We start from the raw sequence: 16,951 nt of genomic DNA on the forward strand, positions 1-16,951 counted from the left end.
TTGGTGTCTTTGCATATGATTTCTTTCCATCTTTCGATGTTATATTCTGCTATTTGGGGATGCCTCGCTCCTGGAGTGGGTGGTGCAGATAGAGGTACATAGACTTACTAATACGATTTCACTTTCCATTCCACTATTTTGGGTTCTCTTTGGCTGGAGGCGAACGTGAAGCAAATTTGGGCCATCCATGGAACTTGAACTAGGCGATGGAAATTGACTCGACTCGGGGAGAGTGGCTGAGTAAGCCTGCTGATCCCAGCCTGCAATTGTGGCTTTTCGATCCTTCTATTGTTGTTCGATTTCCCAGATGGACTCAACAGAGTTTCGACGGGCCATAATTGTTCCCGTGCAGAGTGGAATATTGATTAAAGATTGATCGATGGACCCACGATCAAATGCAGGTCGCTGCACGAGAGAGACATGCTCCAGGATTGACCTTTTACTGCCGATGTCAATGCTTGATGAACGTGGGCAACTCAACACCTCCGATTTGGAGGACCGGCACTATTGTTTCGGGATCTCGGAGCAGGTTTAAAGGAATATGGCGGACATCAAACAGAATAACCAGGAACTCACTCCTTCCACCGTGATTAGATGCTTGGAAGATGATCTAACTATCCAAACATTGATTGGGAATTCAGCACCTGGTTCCGAGGTCCAATCTTCTAGCGTGAACGGGAGTGCGCCTTTACCACGAGGGACTCAGACTACCTTAACTGCCCGGATGGGTCCAGACACGATCCCCTCTCCCCGTCCGGGCTCCACCCACCCAACTGTCCCCCAAGCTTTTGCTGGCAGCCACTTATTTGCGCACGTTGACAAGCTATCCCCCGCCTCTGGGTCCCCGGGAGAAAACGCCCCTTGGCATCCACTAAATCCCATGAACTGGCACTTGTGAGACGCTTTCTTATCGGTCGCTGGGTGGAGTGAGTTATGATTCTGGGTCTGATTGTTAGTGTAGCTGAATCCACTCACACCAGGCCATCCGGGTGACTGTGTGATTGAATCGCTGGCCATGCGTCGAGGCGCTTCTCGCGACTCATTCCACTCACTAGAGCATTCGAGATGGTGAAAATCAGCTCCCTTCCCCGTACGTCAGTCCGTCTTTGGGGATCCGCATGATTGTCCTCCCTTCGGTGACATAGTGCCTCTTGCAGCACCTCAATTAGTGGACCGCCGCGTCTACCACTGGGAGGATTAGATATCTGTCGATTCTTTGCAACCCCTCTGCAATGGGCCTGTCCGGCCTTCAACATGATCCAGAGGATTGGCCTCTTCCACTTTCCCGGCGAGAAAGTACTCTGTCCTCATCAACCCAATCGTCCGGCCAGATCAGTCCAGGCACCTCGCCTTTCACTTCGCACCCTCTCAGCAGAACGGCTTCCTCTGTAGGCTCGCGATCGAGAGAAGCCTCGTGCTACTCGCTACACGAGGAAGTCATCCACATCCCGCTCAACAATCATGTCACCATGTGGGTAGACCCCTACTTTCAACCGAGTGTTTTCCATTCCATTGATTTGATGGCAGTACTTTCGTGCGAAGTAACAAACTATTCAAACTCCGTTATACCTACATCGACGTACGCAAGGATACTACTGGCAGCCTCAGGTGCCTGGAGCTTGGAGGTGGCCCTGGCCAGCAAACCCCATTAATTCATACCTGTCTGTTCCCCTCCGTTGCATATCGGCTACAGACCGGCTTACAATTTCCTTTCATCCTAGTTAACGAGTCGAAAATCCCCGTCCCACACTTAGAACATCCTAAACGCCCCAACGAACCCTCGCTACGGATCTCTTTCATGGAAGAGCAGACCGTACAATCCGCACAGACCGTGTTTACGACCCAATTATCATACCAATTTGAAGAAGAAAGAGGTGCGCACGGCGACATTCCGCTAGGAGAAGGTTTCCAGCTGACAATTAAATCTTCAGACTGTATTCAGTTTCAGGAGATCATTCTAGCATCCAAATTAGTCTTTCTTGCTGGCATCGCAGAAGCCAAGTCGAAAGGCCGTGGAGAGGAGTGCATCAGCCAGAACCTACGTATCCTCCGCGGACCCAATGGCAAGCAAGTCATGCTATTTTTCGCCAATTCTCAGCGGAAAGACTTAAAGCGCTACGTGAAAGTACCAGGTGAGTTGGGACCCCGGCCGACCGGTCGGCCGGTCGGCCACAGCAGGCTTTGACCGGCTAATCTCTCCCAGTGAACTGCATTGACAGTTTTAATCCCGGCAAGAAGCCAGGGCGGCCTGTAGTAATACAGCTCCAACCTAATTTTGATATCCTAACTCAAATGAAGACGCTGCAGATCCAGTTCCTGGACGATACAGGTATGCTCCCTTGTGCACGTTCGAAACCTCTCCCCAGGCTGAGTAATGAATGACCTGGTCTAGATCGAATAGCGTTTTGCCAGTTTCTGAGCGATCACATCAAGTGAGAAGGAGAGAGGGGACGATAGCATTGCGATTGCATAATTTAAGGAGAAGGGGGAAGGAGGAGGATTGAATTGCCTCGCGCGACCGTGGCCACCACGTGTGTCCCACTGTATAAAGTCGCTGCTAGGCTCATTATGTGGGTCGAAGGATCTTTGTTTCGTATCCAGGTCGCACTAGTCTTCTGGTTTTTCATTCTGTTCACTTGCCACGACATTTCATGTATCATTTTTATACCCGTGTCGGCAGTCATTAGAGAAAGCGCTCTGTTTTTGTTTTTTTTTTTTTTTTTTTTTTTCCCCTTCCTTGCCTTTCCCCCCCGTTGTGTCCGCTTCACTCTGCGTCCTTTGTGGAACATGACTCGGAGATTTCCGCCACGTGGTAGAAAGTAGATTGTACTATGTATGAGGAGATGTGGTGAGACAGAAATTGAAGGGAAGTTAGTCGAGTGACTTCTTACCGGGAGTGGGTCGCAAACACACCTCTCAATCCCCAGAAGTGCAGCACGTGGGGTTAAGGGGATGGGAATTGGCCCAAGCACCCCGTGCGGGATCACTAAATCCTAATCTAATAATCTATAACCCCCCCGACCTCAGGCACCCACAATCCATAACCCACCCCCATTCACCCACTCACCCACTCACCCACTCACCCACTCATCTCTTCACCATCGCATGACGGGGCCTGAGCTTGACCATGGATAGTACTAACCTTGACTACGTACCTTGTAGTGCGTGCTTGTGGACCTTTTCTTACCTTCATTCACCTGGCCTTCAATCGACCACGCCACCAAACTCCAATCCAATTAGCGCATCCTGTGAATTGTTTCCACTCTCATTAGCTTCGGTTTCCTCCGTTCCCCCTCCTCTTCGCTGTTTTGCCATCGCTTCCCTCGAGGTGCATCTCGTCAGATTCTTTCTTCATCTACCACAGTCCCCTGCTTTGGGGGCCGCGATCCTGCAAGATCTCTTTGCATTAGGCTCTTCCTACTTCATTATGTCATTTGGCTAAACGTGGTTCCGATCTCTATTTCTGCTTCTTAATCAATACAGCTTCTACAGCAACAAGTCAGTCGCCATGGGCAAGCGGTGGTACAAAACCGACCGTGCGCAGGACTTTGATCATGAACAGGTACAGCTTCAAATGCACTTACGAGAAGAAAGTGTCGAGACTGACCTAGAGTCTCCACTTCCATATAGGATCGTCAGGTTCGGATGCGCCAGGTCTATGAGACCATCGATCGACAAGCATTTCAATGGATCGTCGTCTTTGTCGCCGGGGTCGGCTTCTTCCTCGACGGCTACACAGTATGCTTCTCCTTGTGATCTTCCCAAGGTAACTAGTCACTAATGGACATTTGCTTTAGCTCTTTGCAAGCAACATGGCTTTCCCGATGATCTCCTACGTCTACTGGCGCGATCAACTATCGTCTATGCATGTCACCTGCATTAATATCGCTACACTTGCCGGCACACTCTTTGGGCAGGTTTTATTTGGATACCTCGCGGATCGCTACGGACGGAAGAAGATGTATGGGCTGGAGCTGATTCTAATGATCACATCCACCCTGGGGGTTGTGATGGCCTCCCGAGGCGAGAACGGCAGCATGAGCGTCTACGCATGGTTGCTCTGGTGGCGAATCATTGTTGGAATTGGGGTAGGAGCCGACTATCCGCTGAGCGCGGTCATTACGTCTGAGTAGGTGCTCTCACTGTTCTATCAGCTCGGCCTACTACGTGCAATCGTACTTACAGGCGGGCAGGTTTGCGCCGACCAAGCACCGTGCACGCATGATGGCTTCGGTTTTCTTCATGCAACCTCTTGGACAGGTTGCCGGGAACCTCATCGCCATCATCATTATCACTATCAGTCGCAAGCAGGGCACCGCGGATCTAACTCGCACGGTCGACATCATGTGGCGCTGGGTTATCGGCATCGGAGTCATCCCGGGCGCCATTGCGACCTTGTTTCGTTTCGTGATCCCGGAGTCTCCTCGTTTCGTGCTCGAGATTGATGACGACCCTGTTCAAGCTGAGTTCGATGCCACCACTTTGTTCGACGACTTCCACGCCAGCTCTCCATCCACCTTGACTGGCTCTTCTCCATCCGGCGAAGACTCCGCAAGCTGGCACAACTTTGCAATTCCCGGCATCTCACTTACTACAATCACCGCTGGGGAGAACGACGAAGACGACGAAGACCATGACACTCATCGCTCTCCCTCCCAGACCGAGATCCTGCAACCTGCCACTCTGAACTCCCACTGGCACCTGACTCGCCGGGATATCCGCCAGTATTTCTGGATCGAAGGAAACTGGCGCACCCTTGCCGCCACCAGTCTTGCTTGGTTCTTCCTGGATTTTAGCTTCTATGGGATCAGTCTCTCCAGCCCGCAATTTCTTGCCAAAACGTGGGGCTCCCTTCATCTCGACTCCTCCGCCCCTTACTGGAAAACCGACGACCGTCCCGGTGCCAGTGTCTACAACATGCTCCTCGCCAGCTCCACCCACGCACTCGTTATCCTCAACAGCGGCAGTTTCCTCGGTGGCATCCTTCTCATCCTAGTGATTCACAAACTCGACCGTACCGCCCTACAGAAATACATGTTCCTCGCCCTAGCCGCTCTGTTCATCGCTCTCGGCACCATGTACATCACTGTGCACCAAGAAGGAGCCTCCGCCATAACCCTCTACATCATCGGCCAAACCTTCTTCAACTTCGGTATGGTTGCCTTTCTCTATCCTATCTTCCTAGCAGCCCACTCCCCAACTCCCCTCACAACATAAACCAACCACCTATCCCAGAATCAAAAACCCCCGCTAACACTCAAACCCCACAGGCCCCAACGCAACCACCTACATCATCCCCGCCGAGATCTTCCCGACGCGCTACCGCGCCACCTGCCACGGCATCAGTGCCGGCGCCGGCAAGCTCGGCTCCATCCTCGTCCAGGTGTTTTCGGCCTACTACAACTTCGGCACCGGCGAGGGCGACGGCCCCACCATCCGCCACGGCTGGGTCCTGATCCTCTTCAGCGTGTGCATGGTTCTGGGCGCCGTCGTCACCCACTTCTGGATCCCGCCCGTGCAGCGCGGCGCCACCACCGCTGACTCGTCATCTTCGCGCGGAAAGCTCTGGGGCGGCCGGACCGAGACCCTGGAGACGCTGGCGCTGGGCCGGTGCGGCTGGAAGAGTCGGTATGCGGCCAGGGCGGCGGGCGGGTCGGCGGATGTGCCCCGGAATCGGATCCATGTGCGCCAGAGGGTGGTGGTCACGTAAGGTGTTTGGGGTTCCCACTTTCGCTGATTATGTTCCTTGTTTCAAGACACTCTTTACTCCCTCTTTCATTTTTCTTTTCTTGTACATACTTATTCATACCCCACATTTGGAGATTTCAAGGACATACCTATACTTTTCTCTATATTGTACAGTACAGGGGCAGTTGGATTTCAAGATAGAGTGTGAAACAAGCTACATTCTCACACCGTGAATACTTACAGTCTGCGACCACAACACAGTATGAAGATAATGAAGAAAAGAAAATGGTATTTTGGAAGTATAAGGGAAAAAGTATCTCCAACAACCTCCACCCCCTTCCGTTCGTCCCAAACCAAAACGAAGGAAGGTTATTAAACACTAGATACACTAAGTAAACAACTACTCCCAAGAACAAGATAACTGACCACCGAACTCAAATCCCACTAAACGGGTCACTTCCGAAAGAGGGGAGGGAGCTTAGTGGTTCTCGACGTGGAAGTTGTTGTTGACCTGACCGGCCTGGTGGTCCTGCGTCGAACCGGAGGCCCCCTTGCTGGTGTTGTCGTAGGCGGAGTAATCGTAGTCGTCGACGTGGTGCTCGTGCTCCTTGACGCCGGAGTTGTGGTTCTCCCAGGTGTTGAAGTTGGCGCTATGGTCCGCCTCCTGGGCGGCGTCGTGGTGGAGGTCTAGCTCGCTGGCGGGCGCGGGCGCGGGAGCGGCGGGGGCGGGGGCCGGAGCCGGGTGCGAAGCGGGAGCGGGGGCCGGGGCGGGAGCAGGAGCAGGAGCGGGAGCGGGAGCGGGAGCAGGAGCCGGGGCCGGGGCCGGGGCGGGCTCAGGGATGGGAGCTGGGGCCGGGGCGGGCTTATGACTGGGAGGGTAGGCGATCATGTTGTTGTCGCCGTCGATGTCGTTATCGCCAGATACGCCGCCGATGTTGACCGGCGCGCCTCGACGGCTTGGGACATGAGCAACTTCGGGGGCCTTGGCTGCAGGAACCTTGGCCTCAGGGACCTTGGCCTCAGGGACCTTGGCCGCGGGGGGGTTGACAATTTGTGCCCCGTCAGAGACGCTGTGGGTATCAGGAACGCTGCCGTGGGTGTCCGGGGTCTCGACGCCGGTGGCAGGGGCAGCATTGGTAAGGGCGCCAGGCATCGCGGGGATGTCTTCACAACCGTCAGTTTCCCTGTTCTAGAAGGCATGAGGGGATGGTAGTATCGCGGTTTACATACTATTCAGAGGAGCGGCGGCAACCATGCCAGCAGCGGCGAGGAGAGACAAAAGAGCGGAGGTCTTCATCTTGAAGAGTTGGAGATCGAGGTGAGCGATTGAGGTTGTTAGAAAGGAGTGGAAGGAGAAGCTGGCTTGATGCTGATGAAAAAGAGATGGATGCTGTGGGCTTGACGGTGACTTTATACCTTTCTTTGCAAAAGAAAGCTCGGGTCTGGGTTTGGCCCAACTGTGACATGTATGATGGACCTATTCTTGGTGAATTAGCGAAGGCTATCGTGTGCTCCCGACCAGGAGAAGTGATGGTCAATTCCCAAATGATCTGCCGATGCAGTGTAGGATAGGGGGATATGCATTGGCCTTCCAGATGCAGAGCCCATGCTACTGCAGGGACAAACTCCTCGATGTGCTCATTCCCCTGGCATATCTGACAGGTGCCATGTTCGAGGTCTTCGATCCCGATCTGACATATCAAAACAAGTCAATAATCCCAAGAATCCAGCCATGATCGTTGACTTAGCATTTTCCGAATGACCAGCATGGTACACCCCTGACTGAATCTGGAATGACTGTTGCTGGTGTTCCATGCGAGTGTTCCGCCAGGGTCTGGATCCCGCAAGGGATACCGCCATGGGCACCGATCCTATGACATGGTGCATGAACTCCTGCCGATATCTGCCCTTTTCGGGAGCGCCCGTGAGAGCTGTCATACTCCAAACTCAATAGCCGCACTGTCCTATGCAGGTGGCTGGCTGTTCGGTTGTTCAGCCGCTGGCGTGCCCGCGTCAATTGGAGGTAGGTACTCCGTATTCTGAGTTCAGATGGGTTGTATCCGGATTGAACACTACGGAACCGGTACTGTAGGAGTTACCATGCGAGACGAGACATCAGACTCGAAGGTGATGATTCAACAAGCTTCGGTGGATGAAAGAGGGGCTTCAAAAAGAAGATCGTCGGTTCTGAGAGGTGTTTTGATCGTGTTCTGAGATTCGAAGTCTTCGATCAGGGGTCCAATTCTCCTGTAAGAGCACCGTACATGCTGATCAAATTTAAATACGGCCATGAAAAGCCCGCAGGATCGCCTGGCTGTCAAATGCAAATGGGACCATGATCGAGGGAGAACAGGAAGCGTCTTTCCGGAGGTTGATGGATGTCACGGATGGATAGCTAAGTGGGTGTCTCGGTGGGAATATAGTGAAGAGGGCCTCAGGCAGCGACGCAGTAGTAGTTACCTCAACGGGCTGAAGTTCCCGCCTACTACCTGTACCTAAAAGCCCTTCGAACCATTGCATGCAACTAACCGGTTCAGTCACGCATGAACAAGTCATTTCTTGTTTGCACTGATGTATTTACATCATCTGAATCACAACCTTCGAGTGTAAATACATGGAGATACACTGATTACCACATCAAGTTTTGGAAATCCTCCTTCTGCTTATCCACTTTTCTCACCTTCTTTCTTCTCAGCTAGATTTCCTGACAATTCAGGCACTTCCCGCCTGATCCCCGACCATGGCTGGCTGGAGCTGTCCGAGACATTTCAAGAACCGTCCAGGGAGCCAAATCCGTCGTGCCGAACACTGACTGTCTCCATGACACGGATCCTCCTGGGAGGCCATAGTTCTCGAAGAGTACGTGGACTCCCAGTCCGAGCAGCTTCGATCCCGGCCAGATCAGCATATGCAACACTGTGCCGGAACCCACCATCTTCGTTGTAATCCGGGATGGCTGGCTTTCTGGCTGTCTCCTCATCGTCGCTCAGTGGAGGGAAATCCTCATGTGTATTGGACGGGGTCAGAGGGACAGAATCCTGAAGCCGGGCACTTCCACCGATGGTGTAGAGTGCAATGTTTTTATGGCCGGAGGGATAGGTCTGACTGGAACCTCTCTTGGACCTAACAAATCGAGTTCTGAGAAGTTGGATGAGTGGTGGAAAGGATGGCATGCACGCAGCAAGGAAGTACACCCCGGGCTCGATCTCGGTCCACATGTGCAGAGACGCTGCCTTCCAAGTATCGTCCCGACGTTCTGTGTCGCTGTAGAAAATCGCAAATCGACAACACGAGGTAATGAGACCTCTGTACGAAACATAGCAGATTAGCCCCCGAGTGAACGGTAAGCACTGAACTGTGCGATGCTGCAAGCTTGTCATAATGGAATATGTACTGTACTTACATTCCGCCAGTGGCAAATATGATCCCAAGTCCGATCTTCTGAGCATGCGATGTATGCAGCCGATGGACCATTGGAAGAGGTAGAACCAACATGACGATGTCCGTGACGATATTTGGGAAGGACATCCAACGATAGAATGCCTTTGTATCGAAACACTGACCTTTTCCCGGCTTGAAGGGGTTCAGCTGATACCCCACAGGCATACAAGCGAACGTGTGGGCCAAAGAAATGGCAACATAGGTCGATGCAATGATGCCCATGAGGACATAGGTGACGATCCGCTCGTTTCGGGACTTGAAGAAGCGAAGGTAGAAAGCGAGGATTGCCAACTTGGGTAGAGCTATCGCCAAGCCCCACACCCATATTCCAGCGAAAATGCCTCTCTGGAATTGAATGAGTTTCCAGGGCGCTTCCTTCAAGATCTTGTCAATATGGTATCCCACGCCGGCGACAGGGATCATCACTGCTCATCGTGTTAGCTATCACGAATCTCGATCCATCCAGCCTCTTATCTTCAAGAGAAGGAGACGTCAACAAACGTGAGGTCATAGTAGTCGCCGTGATCTGCTCAGATAGACAATGGCATACTCACCAATTCCTGTGATACAGACACACAGATTGGCCAGAAGGGCGGGAAACATCAGCCAATCGTCCACGCCCCAGTTTCTTCTCTGCCTCTTGTGGGCCCAGAAGCGGACAGCCGCGAAGGTGAGTTCCAGGATGATGAACGAGACCGCCGTGGCGATCAGCTCACCACCGCAATACTCGTTCATGTATTCTGCAGAATGCTGCTCGACTAAAAGAGCCGACATCGTGGGTTTGTAGAGACGCGATAGCTTTGTGCAAATAGGTGAGCGAACAATCTGCAATCCTTGATTTGCTTGTGAGATCGCGTTGTCCCATCGATGGAGAAGGGGGGAAGTAAGGTGAGGGTGTGTTCCTCCAATTGGGGAGACGGCATCGACAGAGTAAAGACTCACTTAAGCGAGATCTCACCTCACCTGAGATTGCGTAGTGGAGAAGAGCGATATCTTTGTGTGTTACTTTCACCAGCCTCAGTCTGTTGTTATCAAAGTATCCTCACAAGCGTGTACGTCACTGGTCTTAATCTAATGCCCATCGATATTCAAGAGTAGTTAAACAGCCAATCACAGGCAATATTCCAATCACGTAGCCTACTGTTTCTCTGCTCACTACATACTATGCTTAGAACACTGACAACCCCACCCACCTGGCAGCATCAGAAGCCCTGTAGATGGAGGTCCAGCACATATTAGTGAAGACAGGTCCAGCTACAAGACCTTGATCCAGCACTCACCCACCTGAACCCAGTCATAATGCAGAATGCAGACACATTCTCATATATACAGTACATCCCTATCTATCTACATCCCGCAACTCTCCATATATACAGCACACTAAACCCAACCGACAGACCCCAAACCCCCATCTCATCTTCTACTCCCCAACCACCAACTTCCTCATAAAATCCGCCTCGATAACCACCTTCTCCCCCTCCGGCGTCCAATCCGTATACCGCGGCTCCGTCTTCCACCGCACGTACCCCATCCTCTCATACCACTCCGCCACCGGAAGGCCGCCCTCGCCGCGGATCCGCTCGATCCAGCGCCGCCGCACGGGGTCCGCGTAGTACGCCTTGCTGACCGCGTTGAGGGTCACGTACCGGCAGCGCGGGTCCCGGCGCGCCCGCGCCTCGACCAGCGCCATCGCGCGCCGGCCCAGCCCGCCCTGTCGGTGCTCCGGCAGGATGAAGAACGACTGGATGGTCAGGTTGGTGCGGTCGGCGGTGGCGAGGTCCCGGTCTGGCGGGTGGGCGTACGCGTCGAGGGAGATGTGGCCTGCGTGGATTGGTTCGGCCGTGGGGGTCTGGTGGTTACTGCTGTTGTTGTTGACGCTGCTGTTGCTGCTGGACGTGGAGGTGGGGGCTGGGACGATGTCGATCCAGAAGAAGGATTTGAGGCCTGCGTCTTGTTGGGCGCGCCAGGCGAGGAGGGCTTCGTCGGTCTGGTCCCAGCCGCAGACTGTGCGTTGGTGTTGGAGGGCGGCGTAGTCGGCGGGGTGGTGGAGGTTGATAGGGGTGAGGGTGATGCTGGAGCTGGAGTTTGGCATGGTTGGTGGTGGGTTTGTTTGGTTCATGTTGCGGGGATGGGATGATAAGAAGAAGGGGGGCTGTGTCTGAGATTAGGTATGTATTGCAATGAGGTGCTTGGTATAACTCAGAGCAATGTTCATCTCTCAGATGGTCCTTCTTCTTTCTCTCTACGGAAGAGTGGTGGTGGTTGCAACTTGTTATACAATGAGTCAGCCTACATTAGATCTCCAGATTTATCGAGATGGATGAGTCACTTTGCTGGGCGGTTTGGGTTAGATGGACCCCCAACTTATACAACGCTTCGTATCTCGAACAAGCGAGCATGCAATATTCACACTCGGTTGTAATGTTAAAATAAACCAAGCCTCTTGACCCAGACGTCCTATGAAATATAGACAGGTACAGTAACCGCATCCAAACCTAAACATCAGACAGACAAGGTATCAAGGCAGCGAAATCTTATCGGACACCCGATAAGCCAACACCTTATCGCGAAGCTTATCGGACTTGTCCGGACAGAAAAAATTACAAATCTTCCCGAACGATAAAACCCGACATCCCCAACTCCATTAACTCCAGCATTAATATACAGAATTGAACCACTTCCCAGCCCTAGTCTAGATGTTCTTCGACGCAGAAATCACGCAAAAACCCCCAACCCCACCAACCCCCCCAGCAACGGCAACACCGACCGGGCGGCATTCAGCCAGGTCCACTTCCACAGCAGGCCTTCGACCTCCGCGTCCGCCTCGGGGGTCCACTCGGCCTCGGTCTTGACCGTGGCCCACTGCGACAGCCGGTCGTTGGTTTTCTTCATCGCCAGGAGGGTGAACGGCACGATGCCCAGCGTCAACCCCGCCGCGAGGCCGTAGACCTTGGAGCCGTGGCGCGCGGTGATCAGGCTCAGCGGGGTGCTCTCGCGCACGCTCCAGGCCAGGTACAGGAAGGTGGAGGCGGTGCTGAGGGCGATGAGCGGGGCGCGCTGCGCGCCGTACGTGTAGATGGTGCGCCACTGCTTGACGACGGTCGAGAGCGGGATCTGCTCCGTGTGGTGGGCTTCGATCAGCGGGGGCACGCCCATCAGGCTTAGGGAGAAGATGTTTCCTGTTTTGTTTTGGGGGGTTTAGATTAGTGGTCTGGAGTGGTTGTGACACTTGAGGCGGAGGATGAGAGTGGCTTACCGGATAGCCAGGCGGCGCCGGTTAGGCCTACGGCTTGGGCAATTGCGAAGCTGGGGGTGGAGGTGCTCATTCTGTCGGTGGAATGTGCGCTGTTCTGTCTCAGAGAGAGATGGGCTTTTGGTTGTAAGGGTCAAGTTAAGGGGAGAGAGGGATAAGGTAGCAGAGGATGTCGGTGCCTTTATAGCTGGCACCACCAGGAATCCATGACGACATGCTCAAACCTTATGATCCGACATGAGCGCAAAAGAAGAAAAGCTTGTGCTGCAAGGGTGGGACCATGGATTGTAAGCAGGAGTACTGGTTCAAATGTCTGGAACTCCTTCAATTGCTCGATAGGAGTGTGATTGAGTGAAAGGATGACTGGTTGTCATGTCGGAAGGATTTAGCTTGCGTAGGAGTGGCTGGCTCGGGCTTTGCGGAGTTTGGAACGGGTTTTGCATTGTCCGACACGACAATCTCAGTTTCGGGGGGGTTTCCCCGCATGTAACGACACACATTTGCTATGAATCGGATTGCGGAAGACATGAAGCTTTTTATCACTGCAGGGAGAAAGGAGAAAGGACAAAGTCAGGCTTGGCCGGTGGTGCTTGGAGGCTGGAGCTCTTATATTTCCTGCTCTGATTAACTCCGATTAAGCTCTTCCCAGTCCCCACCTGCCATACAGCGGCAGCCACCAAGACAGAGAGATCTATACAGGCTAGGCTGAAATTCAGTACTTGAGATCGCAATTCATCTTATTTGAATTTGCACGACTTAGGATTTCTCGTTCTGGTCATTCCAGGGCATATAAGGCAATCGCCCACAAAAAAGACATACCTGCGTGTCTTTGAGCCTCTTCTCAATATCTTCAACTAGAACCACTACAGGCTGATTGGAAAATGAACAGATATGCAGGCAGATACCGATCGCTTGCTTCTTCTTGGTCTTTCACCATAATTTTTGGTGTCTTCTTTCTTGACGTATCCTAGCACGACCTCCAGGAACGGATAAACAACCCCGGCTTATATTCCGGCCAGGGAATGCGGGAGGGGATGCAAGGATACGAAGATGTGTGACAGGAGTGACAACCGTGATTTAAACTCCTTTCTCCATCAACCTCGGAAATTGACACTATGGTACAGTGCATTTCACAACCCATCTTATCTCAAATCCATACTTACCTTTCTTCCAGCATCCTCTACCACGACACGCCAGCCGACTTCCTTTCTTAGGGACTGCGACGCGCCTTCGCCCACTCAGACTACGGCAACTGGCCACCGCATCACCTACAGTCCAGGTGCAAGGGCCCACCGAAGAATCCAAACCCGATCACCGTCAGAAGCTTTCCTTGCAGCTCCCTCTTATTCCACGAGACACTGACACCCTCATCATTCAAAACGACACTCCCTCCGACGCAGAGTGGGCTATCCTAGGCCTTCACTTTCCCCTGATTCGCAACCTTGAGATTCATACGGGGTATAACGAAGACCTGAATGACAGACACATTCCCTCTCACTGGCCACTCTCTCGACTGCTGATCAGCTCCGCTTCCGGGACTCTCACTCAAACCCCATTCATCCGCCAGGGACGGGTCTCTCATCTGATCCTCGACTACACCAGCGGCCTCCGTTTTGAGGGCCCAGACAACCAGGAACTGCAACGTAGACACAAGGATGCTATTGCCCGTGGGGAGGCCAAGCCGGAATACATAACGGTCCACAAGGGGACTCCTGAAGAGAGAAAGATCGAGGTTGTCTTCCTTCCCTTGCTAGCCATGGCCTGGTTGGACGCGAAATACGGAGGGCCCAACTGCAGCGAGCTCGACCCGGACAACACACCACCGACACAGCACGAGGTCAACCTGCAGACGCTGGAGATTGTCGAGAACGATGCTTTGTGCACTTTCGCCCGCATGACCCTGGCCCTGCCGCAGGTTGTCGGGAACACCTCCGCGCTGCACCTCAGCTCCACGAACGGTTCTGCGAGTTCCAGAAGACCAACGAGAAGATGTTTTTGCAATTCTTACCACAGATGGGAAACCTGAAGACCTTGCAACTCTCGGTGGGGGAGGTGTTCAGTGATGAGTCTCATCTGCTAAGCTTGTACAGGCTGTTCCCGCGGACTCTGACGACATTGCGCTTGCGCGGACCGGCAATGCTGACGCAGAGTGATCGGTGGAAGGAGTGGGAGGAAACTTTTGCATCGAGAACCTTTCTACCAGATTTGAAAAGGCTGTCAATCCAGATGGATCTTTGTTATGAGGATAGAGAAAGGGATTCTGCCAGCTGGCCTTTGAAAAGGCGGACTGAGCCACCGGAAGAAATGCGCCTCGCCGCAGACGCCGCGTGTGAGCGACTCGGCGCCCTGGCTCGCAGTCGAGGGGTCAGTGTAGAGGAAATGCAAGATTGGGGGAGACTCCGGGTGTGAGTGGTGAGTTCCGACTCCCGCGGGAAGCAGCAGGATTCAGGGGCGGTGTTCAACCGCAGGCTCGGTTGTGCTTACATTGCTTATTATGCTGGCGCTGCTTACTGGAAGTGTAAGATTAGATGAAGGAATGATACCCCACTCTTGATTTGTCGCACCTCCGTTGTTCAGGGTCAACGAACCTAGGGATCAGTAATAGATCGTACTCGTATCAATTTTTTTTTTGTTTCTTGGGAGAGGTTAACCGTTCCTGATGACCCAGAATCCACGGAACGGAGCAGGCAACGGGCTCGGTCGTATCCGTATCCCGATACCAAAAAGGTCAGTCCGGCAGCGGGGCTTACGATCTCCGATTCAGCCCAGCGGAGCTAAAGTGTTTTAGTGTTTAGTCGAGTCTTTTCTCGGCCGCTGGAACTGCCTGGAACTGCCCGTTTGACCTCCGTTACGTACGTAAGAGACCAAAGAGTAGCCCCCAAAAAAAGAATCCCCGTTCTTGGCTGGCCCAGTTGTCCCAGTTGTACCACTTGTACCAGTCGCACCAGTCAAATCAGATGCGCTAGGTGTTAGGAGAAATATGGGAAGAAAAAAAAAAGAAGCATTGCAGGAAATAGTGGCAGGATTGGTGACTGTACTCAGTCAAACAGCCCCGACCACGCAATGACCGTGCGGAGCAGGGCTGAAGGTACGAATACGATGACAGCGACAGCGACGTGGATGATCGTGGAGTTTAAAGCCTTTAAAGTCTCCCAGCTGCTCCTGAAGAATTAGTTCTGACTGTCAACACTTTACAAGAGTGGCACTGGCAGTGACACTGGCATTAACCGCCCAAAATAAACCATGAGCGTAACTGACAGCGACACGGAGAGTACCATCTCCAGCCAAAGCAGGTACGTACTGTACATACATGCACACTGCAACCTCCGAAGTATGACCACATCTCTAACAACGATCCAACCAGCAGGCCTACCACAGCGACCACCCCCAAATCACAACCTCAACAAGTCTTCCCCTTCGCCCACCCCCCGCCCAAATCGACCTCGTGTTTCCGCTTCACCTCGCGCCTCCTGCTCCAAATCCAACAGCTCCTCTCCGCCTCGCGCGCGCTCCCCATCCTCGAGATCTACCGACCCTCCAGCCTTGGCAAGTCGATCCCCGGCTGTCCCAGCAAAGTGCACAGCCAGGACCTGTACGTCGTCCAAAGCGACGCCTACCAGAACCTTCCTTCGTCCTGCAGCCAAGACACCAGCACCGACAGCCCGGTAGTAGGAGTGATATACACCAACTACTGCGGCGGCAGCAAAACCACTAGCGCCGCGACTAGCAGCAGCAGCAGCAGCAGCAGCTCCACCGATCACAAATCCCCGTCCTCCCCCTCATCCTCATCCTCAACATCACCAACCACCAAATCACCACCCACCAACAACAAAAACGCAATCTATCTCCCCCAACTCCAAATCACCCTCCTCGCCTCCCGCACCTCGAGCGGAGGCTACATCTTCCAACTCCTGCCCACATCCTCATCCTCTTCCTCCAGCACCCAAAAACTCACCCTCGAACTCGCCAAGAAAAAACCCAAACACAAAATCCCGCCAAGATCATCGGCAACAACCACGACCCATCGGTCTTCGGCGTCTACCACCCCCGACGACGACGAGGACAACAACCACCACGAAAACAACGAACCCGCCAGTTTCCTCCTCGGCATTCGGAGCACGTCCACAAGCCCCGTCGATCCCAGCTCCGGTGATGTTTCCAATTCTACACAGCGCAGCCCCCGGCCCTGGCTGGCCGGCCTCTCGCACAAGGGAATCAAGGTCCTGCGCGGGGAGCCGCAGGACCAACTGCGGCGGCGGGTGCTGGCCGCCGTCGGGGTGGCCGGGGAGCGCGTGGATGTGCTCTACACGATTACCTTGATGGTGGGGATCTATGCGGCGAGGATGGAGGGGTGGGTTTAATTTCTGTCCCCTTTTTTAGGGTCTTTATTTTCTTAGCTTCATAAATCATTTGATAGCCTATGTCCGGGGTTTATTAAACTTTAGCTTGGTGTTTTTTTGGGGGGGGGGGGGGGGGGGGGGGGTGGTGGCGTTTTTTTTTTTTTTTTTTTTTGGTGGGAGGGGGGGGGGGGGGGGGGGGGGGGGGGGGTTGGGTTGTTGATCGTCGTTT

General features: G+C 53.4%; 8 protein-coding genes across 8 annotated transcripts; 4 read left to right on the top strand and 4 right to left on the bottom strand.

Annotated features, from left to right (window-relative positions):
* Positions 1 to 1,232: 1,232 nt before the first annotated feature.
* On the top strand, positions 1,233 to 2,729 carry BO86DRAFT_354173 (uncharacterized protein; the record flags this gene model as incomplete). The annotated part of the gene is made up of 5 exons (XM_025669565.1): positions 1,233 to 1,471; positions 1,528 to 1,661; positions 1,722 to 1,874; positions 1,932 to 2,132; positions 2,204 to 2,729. 5 exons carry the CDS (start codon positions 1,233 to 1,235, stop codon positions 2,380 to 2,382), a joined length of 906 nt encoding a protein of 301 aa, XP_025531430.1. The 3' UTR covers positions 2,383 to 2,729.
* Positions 2,730 to 3,053: 324 nt separating this feature from the next.
* Positions 3,054 to 5,914, top strand: BO86DRAFT_385850 (phosphate transporter). The gene is made up of 5 exons (XM_025671201.1): positions 3,054 to 3,562; positions 3,631 to 3,738; positions 3,798 to 4,129; positions 4,194 to 5,152; positions 5,271 to 5,914. Exons 1-5 carry the CDS (start codon positions 3,509 to 3,511, stop codon positions 5,708 to 5,710), a joined length of 1,893 nt encoding a protein of 630 aa, XP_025531431.1. The 5' UTR covers positions 3,054 to 3,508; the 3' UTR covers positions 5,711 to 5,914.
* A 126-nt stretch (positions 5,915 to 6,040) lies between these two features.
* Positions 6,041 to 7,149, bottom strand: BO86DRAFT_406723 (uncharacterized protein). Its single transcript, XM_025674212.1, has 2 exons — positions 6,919 to 7,149; positions 6,041 to 6,852 (listed from the first exon to the last, which is right to left on the bottom strand). Exons 1-2 carry the CDS (start codon positions 6,983 to 6,985, stop codon positions 6,167 to 6,169), a joined length of 753 nt encoding a protein of 250 aa, XP_025531432.1. The 5' UTR covers positions 6,986 to 7,149; the 3' UTR covers positions 6,041 to 6,166.
* Positions 7,150 to 8,456: 1,307 nt separating this feature from the next.
* BO86DRAFT_395840 (uncharacterized protein) lies at positions 8,457 to 9,903 on the bottom strand (the record flags this gene model as incomplete). The annotated part of the gene is made up of 3 exons (XM_025673360.1): positions 8,457 to 8,994; positions 9,092 to 9,554; positions 9,684 to 9,903. The coding sequence occupies 3 exons, from the start codon at positions 9,901 to 9,903 to the stop codon at positions 8,457 to 8,459; spliced, it is 1,221 nt and encodes a 406-aa protein (XP_025531433.1).
* Positions 9,904 to 10,549: 646 nt separating this feature from the next.
* BO86DRAFT_395841 (uncharacterized protein) lies at positions 10,550 to 11,221 on the bottom strand (the record flags this gene model as incomplete). Its single annotated transcript, XM_025673361.1, has 1 exon — positions 10,550 to 11,221. The coding sequence occupies one exon, from the start codon at positions 11,219 to 11,221 to the stop codon at positions 10,550 to 10,552; it is 672 nt and encodes a 223-aa protein (XP_025531434.1).
* Positions 11,222 to 11,738: 517 nt separating this feature from the next.
* Positions 11,739 to 12,604, bottom strand: BO86DRAFT_160114 (DUF1772 domain-containing protein). The gene is made up of 2 exons (XM_025666407.1): positions 12,386 to 12,604; positions 11,739 to 12,308 (listed from the first exon to the last, which is right to left on the bottom strand). Exons 1-2 carry the CDS (start codon positions 12,453 to 12,455, stop codon positions 11,845 to 11,847), a joined length of 534 nt encoding a protein of 177 aa, XP_025531435.1. The 5' UTR covers positions 12,456 to 12,604; the 3' UTR covers positions 11,739 to 11,844.
* A 644-nt stretch (positions 12,605 to 13,248) lies between these two features.
* Positions 13,249 to 14,938, top strand: BO86DRAFT_445465 (uncharacterized protein). The gene is made up of 3 exons (XM_025676451.1): positions 13,249 to 13,454; positions 13,657 to 14,297; positions 14,330 to 14,938. Exons 1-3 carry the CDS (start codon positions 13,433 to 13,435, stop codon positions 14,789 to 14,791), a joined length of 1,125 nt encoding a protein of 374 aa, XP_025531436.1. The 5' UTR covers positions 13,249 to 13,432; the 3' UTR covers positions 14,792 to 14,938.
* A 351-nt stretch (positions 14,939 to 15,289) lies between these two features.
* Positions 15,290 to 16,838, top strand: BO86DRAFT_385853 (uncharacterized protein). Its single transcript, XM_025671202.1, has 2 exons — positions 15,290 to 15,675; positions 15,750 to 16,838. Exons 1-2 carry the CDS (start codon positions 15,626 to 15,628, stop codon positions 16,741 to 16,743), a joined length of 1,044 nt encoding a protein of 347 aa, XP_025531437.1. The 5' UTR covers positions 15,290 to 15,625; the 3' UTR covers positions 16,744 to 16,838.
* Positions 16,839 to 16,951: the final 113 nt, after the last annotated feature.

Source organism: Aspergillus japonicus (genome assembly GCF_003184785.1).
Source record: "Aspergillus japonicus CBS 114.51 unplaced genomic scaffold BO86scaffold_5, whole genome shotgun sequence".
Taxonomy (NCBI): domain Eukaryota; kingdom Fungi; phylum Ascomycota; class Eurotiomycetes; order Eurotiales; family Aspergillaceae; genus Aspergillus; species Aspergillus japonicus.